At 46.8% G+C, this 15,392-nt stretch overlaps 1 protein-coding gene across 6 annotated transcripts in view; it reads right to left on the reverse strand.

Annotated features, from left to right (window-relative positions):
- Positions 1-14,950, reverse strand: part of DMRT1 (doublesex and mab-3 related transcription factor 1) — a 111,234-nt gene extending 96,284 nt beyond the window's left edge. For 3 of the 6 annotated variants that reach the window (XM_079926669.1, XM_079926667.1, XM_079926665.1), the window contains exons 1-2: positions 8,799-10,093; positions 4,896-5,085 (exon numbers count right to left, since the gene is read on the reverse strand). In XM_079926669.1, coding sequence (XP_079782795.1) covers positions 4,896-5,085; positions 8,799-9,503 — 895 coding nt within the window. In that variant the 5' untranslated portion in view covers positions 9,504-10,093. Of the gene's footprint in view, positions 1-4,895; positions 5,086-8,798; positions 10,094-14,920 lie in introns of those variants that run through there. The other 3 variants (XM_079926666.1, XM_079926664.1, XM_079926668.1) reach the window with 2 other exon arrangements.
- Positions 14,951-15,392: the final 442 nt, after the last annotated feature.

Below are 15,392 nucleotides of genomic sequence, written 5' to 3' on the forward strand. Positions count from 1 at the left end.
TTACTTACAAAGGACACGTATGCAGAACCGAATTCTCTACAATGCAGCCCTTCATCTGACAGCCCTGCACAGAAAAGGAGAGGCAGAGAACTATGCGGACCTCGGCGTGAGCTCTGGATAAAATGGCATTCTACTTGCTGCATAGGCGGCTGGAGGAAAAGCAGAATATAAAATAAAACGAGGAGCCCACATTTCAAAGAGGAGGAATGCCTACGAGATTTTTTAAGTCAGTTGATAACTTTCAAAATAAAAAATATATGTCTAGGAAGCTAAAATTTAAAAAGTAAAACCATGGAAATAATGCTGAAGTTGCTATTAATTCACCGTCATTTATAACCGGAAGTGCTCACCCTTTTTTCGAGGTGACCCAAAATGGCTGGGAAGAAACCATTTGGTAATCGATAGAGCACCTGTTAGCATATCTGATCCTGCCAGTGTAAGAGACAGCAACGAATAGGGCATTTCTTCAAAAGGTTGTTCCTTCACAGTAACACCCGCGATCATAGATGAAAATAACAACAAAAATATTTTATACCCACGGTGGGAGGAATCGTCAGGCACTGTTTTGATCCATCTTGGCCAATCTTTGGCTAAGGATCGTAGAGACTTTCTTCTAAGGTGTTATCCTACTCAGAGGGATCAGCTCTCCAAGAGATCAAACAACAGCTTGGTAAACCCAATTTCCTTCACAGAGGCCTTAGAACTCAGCCAGTAATCTCAGCAGTAATTCTCGGGCATTTCTCACTCTCACTTTTGGCACTTTCAGGAGCCAAAAGGAGATAACGAAGAAGCCTCAAGGACATAAACATCTGCTGGATTTCACTAAACCACTGCCCTTGCAGACACTCAACACCAGGTATGGGAAAGAGAAGGTGAGCAACCCGCCCCTGTGGAAGCCAGGTTGGTGGGCTGCTCTATCCCACGACAACTGCTGCAACTTTCACCTCTCACGAGGTGACTGCAAATCCAAGCCTTCCACGTTGATATCACGGAATACTAGGCCGTTAAAAAATTCCAGTTTTAAATGAAAAAAATAAAAACTACACACGGGTGGGAACAATACACTCCCATTATGTTAAATATATAAATTATATATACACATACACACATATGAAAACGATAAACAGACACGCAAGCTTGCACGTGCAGCTTGTAATCAATGCTGGGATAACAAAAAGAAGACCCTACAGGTTGGGATGGGAATATATTCGTTGAATATGTTTTGTACTCCATAAATGTTTACCGTTTACCTGCATAAAGGGAAATGTTATTTTAAAGGAATCCTTATCTCTGGAAATTTAACACAAGCTACATATTTGTTAGCAGCACACTACGCAGGAAGTTGGGCCCACTGTGCATAAAACATGAGGAACACTCTTTAGTCCATCTGTCTTGTCACTGCTTCTCTTTCTCTCCCCCTCTCTTCCCCCCTCCCTCCCTCCCCTTCACTGCCCTTTCTGTCTTTCTCCCTCTTTACATCACACAGTTTAATTCTACTGGCATTTCTGTTTTTCTCCTGTTCAAGTCCCAGCCCAGTCCGGAAGTTAATGATCCCAACTCAAGAGCTTTGGTGGAAGTCCTGAGTAATGATGACGGATGGGGCTCCTGCCCCACCACGATGAGCTGGCCCATCTTTCTTGGGCAGGCATAGCCTCCCCGCCCATACGTGAGCACAGGAGCGACACATTCTGCTGGCTTCCACACTCCACTCCCTTGGACTGTTGGTTCAAGACTCCAAAAGGACTCCAAGGTCTATCAGCTCCAGAAGCAAAGAAGGGAATCTGGTCACATCCTCCTTGACCCTGAACTTTCTATCATGCTTCCCTGCTGCTTCTATTTGTAACTTTCCCTATCACCACTCTGAAATGCCCTGCGAGAACTTCTTTGTCATTCTGAACTCCATCTAGCCTGAAATCCTTCTCTAAGGCTTCACTATCTTGGGGTATGCTATCAAACTCTGACACCCCTTCCACTGAGGTGCAATGCAGGACAGCAGGCCACACCAAGTTCACCTGTGGTTCCCTACCAAATGCCCAGCATTGACATTTATCCATCACGGGCCTGTCCCTGTATTTCTCCCCGTGAAGACTAGTGGCTGCAACCTTCCATGCCAGCCAAGAATGGCGCTGCCCCTAACAGTGTTCCTATTTGCCCATCAGCCCTAAATCCCTTCTGAGGATTAAACCATAACCTCTAATTGTAACTGTCCATTTTCCAAGGAAACACGGCAACTATTCCCACAGCCTCACTTCACAGGCAGGTGAAGAAATTCATGGGCTTTGGGACCAGACAGACCTAGGCTGAATCCCAGCTTAATTCAGCTTTATTCTGGGGCAGTTTCCTTACCACTGGCTTCCTTATCTGTAAATAGGAATAATAATTCCTACTTTATAAGATGTGTGTGAACATCAAATGAGTTACTCCCCTCTTTACTCCTCTGGAACGTCCCCTATCAGTCCCTCCAGCTGAATCCACCAGGTCTGCCCTGACCTGGTAGTATTTGGTAATTAACCTTACACACAGCTTAAAATCCCAAAGTGCAGGAATCATATTTCTGACAGATATACTCCTTCCTTCTTAAGAAAAGGAAAGTTTAGAAACTGCTGTAAATATATATTATGAGCAACTGAGCTAAAAAAAAAAGAAAAGAAAATAATACCATTCCCTTTGTTAGCTACAGAATCTGTAGCCCCAGTAACACACACAGGGACAGATACACAGACACAACGACCTGCAGCAGAGATTACAAGTCTATCTCTCACCTGCCTTCTTTGGTGCCCGCTAACCTTCTTCTTTCTAATGGTCAAGGCTCCTAGAATCTGCAAAAGCCTCAAAGACCTCATCCCTCATTTTTGAGAAGAGGAAACAATAGGACCAGAGAGCTAAAGTGACTTGTCTAAAGTTGCACAGCTAGTTAAATGACAGCTAGGCAGCTGACAACTTCACCCTGGTGGTTAAGCGCAGCAAACTGAGTAACTCATGAAAAGCTTACTTAAGAGGAACCGCACTGCAAGACTCCATTTCATGGAGGCTTAGAAGGCTCAAAAGATTCTGTGAACCTCGGCACATGTGTTTAACATGAAATATATGCCTGCATTTGCCAACAGGATGTCACAGATCTTTGTCTGGTGGGTTTCTTAGAGCCCCTGCGTTCTAGACCAGTGCCATGAAATAGAGCTTTGTGAGAAAGGGACATGCACACTTGCCAGCATGGCAGGCCTCCGCTATATATGTGCCTGTTGAGCATCTGAAATATGGTTAGTGCCACTGAGGAATTAAATGTTTAATTTTTTTAATTTTATGTTTTATTGTGGTTAAACTACACGCAACATGAAATTTACCATCTTAACCATCTTTAAGTGCACAGCTCAGTGGCATTAACTACATTCATAATGCTGTGCAACCACCACCACCATCCATCTCCATAGCTCTTTCCCTCTTGGAAAACTGAAACCCTACACTCATTAAACAATAACTCTCTATTCCCCGCTGCCCCCAGCCCCTGACAACCACCATTCTACCTTCTGTCTCTCTGATTCTGACTAAGTATGAGTGGAATCGTACAGTATTTGTGTTTCTGTGACTGACTTGTTTCACTTAGCATAATGTCCTCAAGGTTCATCCACATTGTAGCATGTGTCAAAATTTCCGTCCTTTTCAAGGCTAAGTAATTTTTTTTTACCACATTTTGCTTACCATTCATCTGTCAGTGGACACTTGAGTTGCTTCCACATTTTAGCTATTGTGAATAATGCTGCTATGAACATGGATATACAAATATCTCTTTAAGACGCTGTTTGCAATTCTTTTGGGTATGTACTCAGAAGTGGAATGGCTGGATCACGTGATAATTCTATTTTCAATTTTTGAGAAACCACCATACTGTTTTCCACAGCAGCTGCACCATTTTACATTCCTACCAACTGTGCACAAAAGTTCCAATTTCTCTACATCCCCACCAATATTGTTATTTTCTGTTTTTTTGATAGTAGTCATCCTCATGGGTGTGAGATAATATCTCATTATAGTTTTGATTTGCACTTCTCTAATGACTAATGGTATCAAGCATCTTTCCTTGGGCTTTTGACCACTTGCATATCTTCCTTCGATGAATATTTTAATTTTATTTCACTGTAATCAACTTAAATAGCAAGATGTGGCTAAGGGTTTCCATACTGGACAGTGCAGCTCTAGAACACCATAATTCTTGAGGTAATTTGGAGACCCAGTGCAGTAAGCATAGTGAGCTCTGAAGACAGATGGACCAATTCAGATACTTTCTAGTTCTTCAGATGTAGCCAGTCACTTAAAATTTTTATACCTAAATTTTCCCACGGTATAAAATAGGATTAATACTTCCTTCTTCTAAGAATGAAATGAAATGAATCGGCATACATGCAGCCACTGGTATAATCTTAGTACCTGGGAGAGAATTGAAGCCAATGGACACGCCTTGCCTCAACTTCAGTATCCACTGATAGCTGACACGTAGGATTTGGCTTTTTTAGACAGTCTCCCCAGATGGACTTCAGTCCTTTCCAGAGAAATGGACTTTCATTCTAGGAAACAAGGATCTTTAGCTCCCACCAAGAGGACCCACAAATGGAAGGGGCTGACTGAGATGAAATCTGGACTCTCACTTCTCTGGGATTCTGTGATGCTGACCCTGCCCAGATTCAGCCTTGACAAATAACCAATAGAAAAGTGAAGCCATCAAACTTCTGGCTTTTTATTTAGGCCCACCTCCTTTGTGAGGCCGTCAAAAACAGACCTTCAGAAGGGAGGATCTTTTAAGAACCCTCTAAGCTCTGAATGTGCTCTGGGGCTCAGGACCTTCCCGAGACTCTGTTTCTGTGGCCACGCCTTTCATCCCTCCATCCCAGCCACAGGCTTACCTGCCGCTGCCGCGGGCGGGGTCGGGGTGCTGGCCGGCGGGGTTTGCGAGGGGCTGCTGCCCTCAGTCATCAGGCATGGGGTACTGCTGTCGTTCTCCCTCTTGACGAGCAGCTCGGCCGCGCTGGGCAGCGGGATGGGGTGGCTGATGCCCAATTCCTCCTCCTGGGCCTGCTGCCGTCTCAGGGCCACCTGGAAGCACAGGGCAGTGGGTCACCCTCCAGCACCCCAGAGTCACTCAGTACCGCTTTGCCAAAGCCATGGAAGCCCCACCCACCCCAGGGTGAGGCCTGAGAATCCCTCCTTGCTTTTTTTTTTTTTTTTTTGCGGTACGTGGGCCTCTCACTGTTGTGGCCTCTCCCGTTGCGGAGCACAGGCTCCGGACGCGCGGGCTCAGCGGCCATGGCTCACGGGCCCAGCCGCTCCGCGGCATGTGGGATCTTCCCGGACCGGGGCACGAACCCGTGTCCTCCGCATCGGCAGGTGGACTCTCAACCGCTGCGCCACCAGGGAAGCCCCCTCCTTGCTTTCTAAAGCTACCCAGGTAACTCTGAGATGCAGCCAAAGCTGAGAAATGGTTTCCAGCCAGAGTCCCTGGCCCACAGTAAAAGCACTCCTAAAATGTCCCTGAAACAAGTGAGTATGTAGAGCAGCGGGAAAGGCTGGATGAGAAGCTGCGGAGTCAGCAGAGGCATTCAGCGTGAGGAGAAGCCAGCACGGAGAGACTAGGAAGGAAGGAGAATGGGGTCACTCACTCTTTCCTTCCACAGGTGTGTCAAAGGCTGCTGTACCGGGAACAGCGACCAGCAAGATACAGCAAGGTTAGATTAGTTCCCAAGGTACTCACTGTTTAAAAGGAGAAGCAGGAAACAGGCAAACATGCAACTGCAACTCAAGACAAAACGTGGTAAACACCACAGGACAGGCATACACAGATCCTCCCGAAGAAACCGGGGCAAAAACGGCTTTAAGTGTAAGTATAAGCTGCAGGTGGTACTGGAACGGGGCCTTGAAGAATAGGATGAGTGGGGCTTGACGGGCAAGGATGAAGGGGCAGAACGACCCGGAATAAGGGAGCAGGGTAGGCAGGGAAGGCAGGGGCTGCTCAGGAAACCTTGCAGAGCCCTGTTCTCTGTGGCGGAGGGAGCACATACAGAAGTAATGGGGAAAAGGGGGCTGGAATACAGCACTGAAGTCTCGGGAGAGAGAGGCTGGAGGTGGAGAGAAAGGGAGAGGACACGTGCCGTATTCCAGGCAGGAGGGAAGGAGATTCAAGTGGGGGCTGGAAAGGACGCAGCGTACCTAAGACACTCCTCATCGTCCCTCTTCTTTTAAATAACATTGTTTAAGGTTGAAAAAAGAGGTGTCAAGAAAATAAATTGTATTGTGGCTTACTACAAATAACAAAAATGGAGACTTTCTGTTGAAACTGACCATTGGTAATAATGAAATGAGAAAGGGAAGCACCTGTACCTCAGAGGCCCAAATACAAGCCAAAAGTTGAAATCAAAACGGTAAACCAGAAACACAACTACAATGTACACATTGTCTTAGGAATACCGTAGTCCGAATTTAGAAAAATGATTAATTTGTAAGTAATTTTACTCATAACAAGAGGAGTCTTCAACTTTAAAAATATCCTTGAATAATCCATTAAGATTAAATAATTAAGCTTAATTCTTGAATTTTCTCTTATTAACCAAGAAGTTTAGGAACAGAACATTAAAGATTTGACCACAAATTTTTTAAAAGAATACCCATGAACTTGTGAAGTATGTCAATGCAAACTTAGACCCTGGTTTACACGGATCCCATGCATGCACAAAACATACAGGGTATTACATAGTCCATAAACTTAAAACACTTTTACAAAGACCTCTCAAGCGTTCTTAGGAAATGTTATTCAAATGGGGAAGGTGGGGCAATTGATTTAAAATGCAATTGTTTTAGAGTCAGATCTAAGATCAATTTCAAACTATTTTAGAATGACTAAAAATGCCTTTTACATGAATGTTAAAGGATTTCATTCAGCACAGCACAAGCCTTCTGGTGTGGAAAATAGTGAGGTTTCATACTATAAAAGTAATCTTGGGCTTCCCTGGTGGCGCAGTGGTTGAGAATCCGCCTGCTGACGCAGGGGACGCGGGTTCGTGCCCCGGTCCAGGAAGATCCCACATGCCGCGGAGCGGTTGGGTCCGTGAGCCATGGCCGCTGAGCCTGTGCTCCGCAACGGGAGAGGCCACAGCAGTGAGAGGCCCGCGTACCACAAAAAAAAAAAAAAAAAAAAGTAATCTTGAGTTGCTTTTGTTTTTAACAAAGCAAACATCCTCCTTCCAAGTTACTACGCCTATTAATACAGCTTATTCAAAATTAATGGCCCTACTTGAATATATATTTTTATTATTTTGAGGACAATTCCTCTCCCAAGCATACTCTCCATATTAAATATTAAAGCCAACAGGTAAATGTTCAGAAAACTTTTCTACCTACAAATACAATTTAAATGTTCATAAGGGTTTTTTTTTCAGTAAACTCATTATGATGCATTTTAATGCTACACTCAGTGTATTCTCTTCATCCATTACAGATTAAGATAAAAGTCTATAAAGAAACTCAGTAAAACAACCTATATTTCCATGAGTGCACTCGCAATCTGTGAAGCCAAAATATATCTAGTTTAAAACATTTCAAAATTGGATGTACATAAAAAGTATAATCTCTAAGCATTTGTGCACTCCTGTTCAAGGATCCTAAATCATTTTCAATGGGGGCTATTTACCCATTCCTAACCGAAAGTAGCACATAGTAAGCATTTCTTTGGTATCTTTTCATTTTAAATAACCTGTTTTAAAAGGATGAAACAGCTTTTAGCGGGAAAGAATGTATATATTCTCTTCTAAAAATCATTTTAGGATACCAACGACGTTAACCATTTCCCTGAAGGTGCTAAATTACTGCCCAGCTTAGGATGCTTTAAAAAACTAACACACTCCATGAACGGTAGACAAAACCTCAAACTCTTGCATCTACTCCTCTGCGTAGATTTTAAAACATTCTTAGGTGTGTTTTAAAACACACTCAAAGTAATTTGTACTTTAATAACTTCGGTGGAGACAGCAAATTTTAAAAGGCTAATGAAATTTCCGTAGTGCTCAAAATGGCTTAGACACTCAACCTGGATCCACCCGGGCGAATACGAAAAATGCGCCAAGAGCACAACGAGGACCACGCCACCCTGGCGTCCGTTACAGCGCCTTTTCCAGAAAAACAAAGCCTCTCGACGCGTTTTGCGGATAAGCAGCAGCCAGCCGGGTCTCCGCTTCGCCCTAACCAGTAGCCAGAGCGGGCACCCTCCTTAATATAAGCGCACCTCTCTGCTCGAGGCGGAGTCAGGGATCCCACTGAACCACGAGGGGGCAAACCCCCCAACTCTGCTCAGAGAGCGAGGTCAGAGATCCCGGGGGGCCCCGAAGGCGCAAACCGCGAAACTCTCTGCCAGAAGCGGGGTCGAAGATCCCGGGGAGCCTTCCCCAGCAGTGCGAACCCCGCAACTCTCAGCTCTGAAAGGGAAATCAGACATCCTGGGGATCCTCGGGACCCCCGGGACCGCCGAGACCCACGAGGGGGCGAACCCCACAACTCCTATTGGAGGGAGGGGTCAAGGATCCGGAGCCGCCGGAGCAGAGTAAACCCCGCACCTCCCTGCTCCATCGGAGAGGAGTCCAGGCCCTCCGAGAGCGGCGTCGGCGCGTGGCTGGGAGCCCGGGCCCCGAGCGCGCCGCGGCTGTCGGGAAGCACCGCCGCCTTCTTCCCGAACCCGCGCCCCCCGTGGCGCCCGCCTGGTCCGAGGGGCTTTACCCAAAAAGTTAAGGGCTGAACCCCGTTTCCGGGGCGCCCGCACTCACCTGCGCGGCCATAACGCGCTGTCTCTCTGCGATCAGGTTGCATTTCTTGCACTGGCATTCCCGCCACATGCAGAAGCGTTTGTGGCCCTTGAGCGCCGACGCGTAGCCGTGGTTCCTGCACCGCGCGCACTTGGGCAGCCGCGGGGACTTCTTGCTCGCGGCGGCGTCCATGCCCGACGCCCCCGAGCCTGAGCCGCCGCTGCCCCCGGCGCCCGCGCCGCCCGTGGTCCCGAGCAGCGCCCCGGCCGCTTTGCCGAAGCCCCCGGCCTTGCCCTGCGGTGGTGACCCAGGGGCGTGCGGGGCCTCCGACGGTGGCGAAGCCTTGCTGTATGCGTCGTCGTTGGGCATGGTGCCCCAAGGAGATGCGCAGGGACTCTCCGGTGGCTGCAAGGGGAGCACCCAGCCGACGGCAAGGCTCCCGAGAAGGAGGCGCAGGAGGCGTACGCGCTGCAGCCGGAGGTGCAGCTGGAATGGCGAGGTCGGGACTCGCAACGCCCAGAGTGGTGGGGGGTTGTGCCCGTTTGTTTTTTTTTTCCTTTTTGCGCGCGCGCGGCGCAGAACTTTTGGATACTTTTCAGAACGTTCCCGGGATTGCCTGCGCGGGAGAAGGCGCGAGGAAGCGCGGCCACGCCCACCGCCCCTCAATTCTAGGCACCGAGCTCCCGCTGCGTGCAAGCTTGCACAGGCTGCAAACACCGAGGGCATTGCTGCAGAGCCACTGCAAACGCACACCCGGAGCAGAGGTGATCGGGGATTGTGTGATCCCTGGACGCTCAGCGTGCCCAGGCCGGGCTGCCCTAGCACGCTGCACGGAGGAAGCTGGGCTTCCCAGCTCAAGAAGGTTGCTGTGCATCTTAGTTGTGAAGGCTGCTTGGAGGAGGGGCAGACCACCCTGTGGGATCCTCCAGCTCCCTTCCCCCCAGTGACGCCATTTTCCAAGCTCGATAGGGCAGACTTTGAAAGAAGCCAGCCAGAAAGTGGTTTCTTTCTCCTTTAAGAGAATTAAGTACGAGGTGGAAGGCCTGAGAAGAGTCTCTGCGCTTATAACAGCAAATAAGCTCCTCAGTGTGCGGGGGTTAAGCGCGCCCCACATTGGGCCTTTCTGTTCTCCAGTTACCTCTTCCTGCACCTGTGCTCGTTTGCTCACAAAATCGCCACCCGCTGGCTCCAGATAACTTTCAAATCTGGAGTTCCAGTCCTTCTTGCTTCTTACTTCAGGGGCATGCAGCTTCTTGCCTTTGAGGCAACTTCGCTTAGGACCTGCAGGCACTGGAAACTCGGTCTTCTAAAAACCTCTGTTGGGGTGGGGGTGGGGTGGGATGTAGACATTTATCAGAATTCATTCCATACTTAAGATCTGTGCTTTTTTTTTTTTTTTTTGTGGTACGCGGGCCTCTCACTGTTGTGGCCTCTCCCCTTGCGGAGCACAGGCTCCGGACGCGCAGGCTCAGCGGCCACGGCTCACGGGCCCAGCCGCTCCGCGGCATGTGGGGTCTTCCCGGACCGGAGCACGAACCCGTCCGTGTCCCCTGCATCGGCAGGCGGACTCTCAACCACTGCGCCACCAGGGAAGCCCAAGATCTGTGCATTTTAATTATTCCTCCCCAAACCCAAATCCTCTTACAGCCTTCCCTGCACCTCTACCCCCAACCATGTTTGTCTTCTGTCTTTGCACTTGCACGGCCAATCCAGCCCTAAGACCTGCTGATCATTTCTTCCTACACACCCAAGTGTGCCTCTAAGGCCAACCCTTCTCACATCTGAATCTCTGCAGTAGCGTCCAGCTGGTCTCACTGATTCTTAGTCTTCCAGTATATTCCATATTCCATGCACACAGCAGCTGGCGCCCTGCAGTGGCTTGGTATTGTTTTCCATGTGAAAAACAAAAGTTAAAGACCTGAGGGTGCATCTTAAAAGGACTTCGAATGATCTCCCTTTGCATTTCTCAGCCTCATATAGTTATTTACTAGCTTGGAGGAGCTCTCTGTTGACCTTTTACATACCTCTTTGCTCGGTGCCACGTCCCTAACCTTGCAATGGCCACTGTCCAGCCAAGGGGGCTGCCCTCACATCTCTCCCTCACTCTCCTTGCTTTTCCCCAGTGTACCCTGGTTCCAAATTCTTGGCCCCAACCCTAGGGGTTAGGTCCCCAAAGGATCCTGGCCACCCCACTCGGCTTCTCAGCAAAATGGTTGCCCGTGGACCCTCTCTTTCAGCAGATTAGCATTTTCAGCACTGAAAATCTTCTAACCTGCCTTTCCCATTCTTATTCTGAGGCCCCTCTCACAGGCTCTTTCCCTCAGCCTGGATTTTCTCCATTAGTGTTCTCAGTCTGAAAATTATTTACTAAAGAAGCTTCTAGCTTTTCACGGTACCTCATATCCTACCCATCAAGCCAGCGAAGCTTTACTTAGGACAGAGGCCAGGATGCAACGATTCATCTCAATCTGGAGCTTGTTAAATGAGAACCACTATTTTGTTCAGGAATATCCATAAGACTTTCATGAAAACACACATACCAATCAATTGCTGTTATCTACTACTGACCTTTCTTTTTCCATATTTACATTTTAATACATTAACTAAATCTGCATCATTCCCAAAGCCAAGGCCAGTTTCAGAGAATGAAGTCAATGCCAGAAGCAGCAGCTGTCAAATCCCAAATTACAGGGGAGCACATGTTTCTTATGAGCATCCCCTCACTAGAATCTGTGATGGAGGGACTTAAGCCTACAGAAAATGTGAGGCTAGGAAACTGTGTGACCAAGATATCAAAACATAAAATGTTGTAATGAAGTTAATAGCCTAACCAAGTTTTTATTCACAAACCACAGAGGAAGTACCAGACACGAGACAATCGAAAAGGACAGTGGGAAGACCTCCAGGGTGAACACAGTGGTCCCGGATATTTTGAGTAGTTTGGCTCTGTTGTCTCCTTTCTTCCCTCCCTTCTTTCCAAAACAAAGCTATGAGGGATGATGATGCAGATCTGTATTTACTGAGGGAGAAAGATGTTCAGTGCATACTGATAAGGGAGGAGGAAGGGAGTCCAGTTCTAGAACACAGCGGGGTTAGGCAAAGACTTCTTCGATATGACACCAAAAGCACAAGCGATGAAAGAAAAAAATTGATAAACTGACTTCATCAAAATTCAAAACCTTTGTGCTTCTAAAGACACCATTAAGAAAGTGAAAATACAAGACATATATCTGATAAAGGATTTTTATCTGGAATACGTAAAGAACTTTTGTGATACAATAATAAAAAGACAAATAACCCAATTGAAAAATGGGCAAATTTTTGAATGGTCGTGCACCAAAGAAAACGTTCGAATGGCCAGAAAGCACATGGAAAGATGCTTGATATCATTAGTCATCAGGAAAATACAAATCAAAACAATTAGATATCACTTCACACCCACTAGGATGGCTATACTCAAAAACAAAGACAGTAGCAAGTATTGGCTAGGATGTGCAAAGACTAGAATTCTCATGTATTGGTGGTAGGAACGCAAAATGGCACAGCCATTTTGGAAAACTTTACCATCTGACCAAACAGTTTCATTCCTAGATACCTACCACAGAGAAATGAAAACATCATGTCCACACGAAGACTTGTATGCGAATGTCATAGCAGCATTTTCCATTTGAAACAATGCAAATGTCCACTAATGGTTGAATGAATCAACACAAATGGTATATTCATAAAATGGAATATTATTCAGTCATTAAAGGGATGATGTACTGACACATGCTACAGTAAGGATGAAACTTGAAAACATTATACTAAGTAAAAGAAGCCAGATTCTTTCCTATGTTCCCATTTATATGAAATGTTCAGAATAGGCAAATTAATATAGAGAGAACACAGCAGTTGCCAGGGTTGGGGTGGGAATAGAGAGTAAGTACAAATGTGTTTAAGGGATCTTTGGAAGGGGTGATGCAATGGTCTAAAACTGGATCATGGTAATGGTTGCAAAACTCTGTAAATTTACTAAAATTATTTGTATGATTAAAACAAGAGAATGTTATAGTTTATATATTATACCTCAATGAAGCTATTAAAAATTTTGAACTAAAAGAAAAAAAACTCAGTATGTACAACGTGGTTCCATTTCTGAAATAGGAACTAATGTGTATTAATATCTGCTTGAGTAGGTTATTTCATTCTTTATGAGTTATAGGATTATGGGTGATCTTCTCCTTATATATATATATTTTTTTTTGCGGTACGCGGGCCTCTCACTCTTGTGGCCTCTCCCGTTGCGGAGCACAGGCTCCGGACGCGCAGGCTCAGCGGCCATGGCTCACAGGCCCAGCCTCTCCGCGGCATGTGGGATCTTCCCGGACCGGGGCACGAACCCGTGTCCCCTGCATCGGCAGGCAGACTCTCAAACACTGCGCCACCAGGGGAGCCCTTCTCCTTATACTTTGTATGTGTGTTTGGGAGCAGGCCCATGTTCTGGTGTCCTCCCTCCTGTTTCGTCCCCTGTAGCCGGGTGGTAAGAAATGACATCTGAGTTTGGGCCTAGCAGACTCAGTGTCAGCCCTGTGATCAACCCCAGATCACCAGCATTCTTGGCATTAGAAATGGAACCCAAGCTGGTTTCACAACAAATTATTATGTGTTTTGCTTTCCAGTTACCATAGCTCTGTGGTGCATATATACTTTGTTTATTACCTGAGTTTTTAAAAGCACTTAGGCATTACTGTCACCAGAAATAAAGAATACATTATTTTCTTGGCGAGGCAGTATAGCACCATAATTAAGTGCCTGGCTTTGAATGCCAGCCACGTGATCTTAGGCACGTTTCTTAACCTCTCTGTGACTCAGTTCATCTGTAAAAGGAGGGTAATAATAATAACCACCTCAAAGGATTGTTGGGAAAACTAACTTAGTTAATACTCATGATGTGCTTAGAAAAGTATCTAGCACACAGTAGTACGTGTGCCATTTTCATTATTTACATATTTGAAATGTTAAGAGTAGTGAGAAAGCAGGGTCCATCTACATATAACCTTCCACCTACTAGAATACTAGAATAACTTACAGGGAGGGGGACCTATACGAGAAAACACCAAGGATAAATTTCATCTAGTTTGCATTTTGTCCATGCAAAGCAGTTTTTGCCCCAGTTCTTGGTACAACAGGTCACGGGGGAAATTCCCCGTGGGGCTTCTAACTGTATATACGAAGCGAGACACTATAGAGTCAAAATATTTAGCTCAGGTGCCTGCCAAGTGGGCAGCCCGAGAGTCAGCTGGCCTGGATGAATGATCTGCCCCCCCTCCCGGGGGGCTGGTCTGAACAGCAGGAATCAGGGAGAAGTGAGACTCGTAGGGCCTGAAGCATTTCATGATAGGAGGACCCTCAGTGAGCGGGAAGACTGAACAGGAGTTGAGGAGGCACAAAGGAGAAAATAAGACATTCTAAGTTGTGGGAACAAAGGACGGATGACGGGGGTATGGGGAGTGAGGTTGTGAGTTGGGGGAGAGGGCACAGACATGCCAGTCTGGAACAGAGGAGTCAAGCTGGAGCCCAGTGGGAGATAAGGTTGGAAAGATAGCATGGCACCTCGCCTGCCAGTGAGGAATTTGGCTTCTATCCTATAGGCAAATGGAGAATGATGGAGGCTTTTGTCCTTGAGGTGCTGGAAGAATGAAAGTGGCAGGCGCGCCAATCACTGTGGGACTTGAACAAGCCGCTTAAGGTCTCTGAGCCTTCCGTCTTTGTGAGGAGCTGACAATACCACAGGGATCAGAGCTGTTTGTAAGATGCCTAGAACCATGCCTGCCACACAGAAAATACGGGATCATTGTTCGTAGCTGATTCTAACTACAGTCTGGATAGGCAGAGAGGGAGAAATCTGAAAGCAGATAATGCTGGCAGGGACCTAGTTGTTCAGGAAGATGGCTGTGCCTGAGGCTGCGGCAGTGAAACCTCATTATAAGACAACCTTCCTCTACACATTCCAGTTCCCACCAACATCCACACGGACGGACGAAGGCAGTCAGAATCCTGGAAAGTGTGGTATAAAGGAATGCAGGCCTTGCAGTCAGGCTGCCTGGATAGAGTCCTAGCTTGGTCACTTACCACCTGTGTGCCGTGGGCAAGTCACTTACCCTCTCTGTGCCTCCCTTTCTTCATCTGGAAATTGCAAATAACCTGAGAAGTTTGTAAAGATGCAATGATTGATATACGTAAAGGGCTTAGGTGAGTGCCTGCAAGAGAATAAGCACCACCTAAGAGTGAACTATTGTTGATCTGGAATTCTATCAGAGGAATTTAGATAGATAGAAGATGAGGGGAACAAAGAGGCAGGTTTGGGCAGTTTGCTAGTTCCTCCCAAGTAAACTGTTCCCAACAACAGTAGTTAGGAGCCCAGCCTGGAGCCTGGAAATAAGTGACAGAACCTCTGAGTAGCAAACATCTGGCACAAAGCATATGATCCTCGCACTATTTGAGTATCTGGAGCCAGTCTCAGGTTCTTAGGAAGACCAAAGGACACAATAAGGGGGCACATCACAAGCAGCACATGGGCAGAACAGCAATGGTTAGAGCTGATGGGAGGGAGGAGACAGCACAGACATAGGC

The sequence above is a fragment of the Stenella coeruleoalba genome, assembly GCF_951394435.1.
Source record: "Stenella coeruleoalba genome assembly, chromosome: 7".
NCBI lineage: Eukaryota > Metazoa > Chordata > Mammalia > Artiodactyla > Delphinidae > Stenella > Stenella coeruleoalba.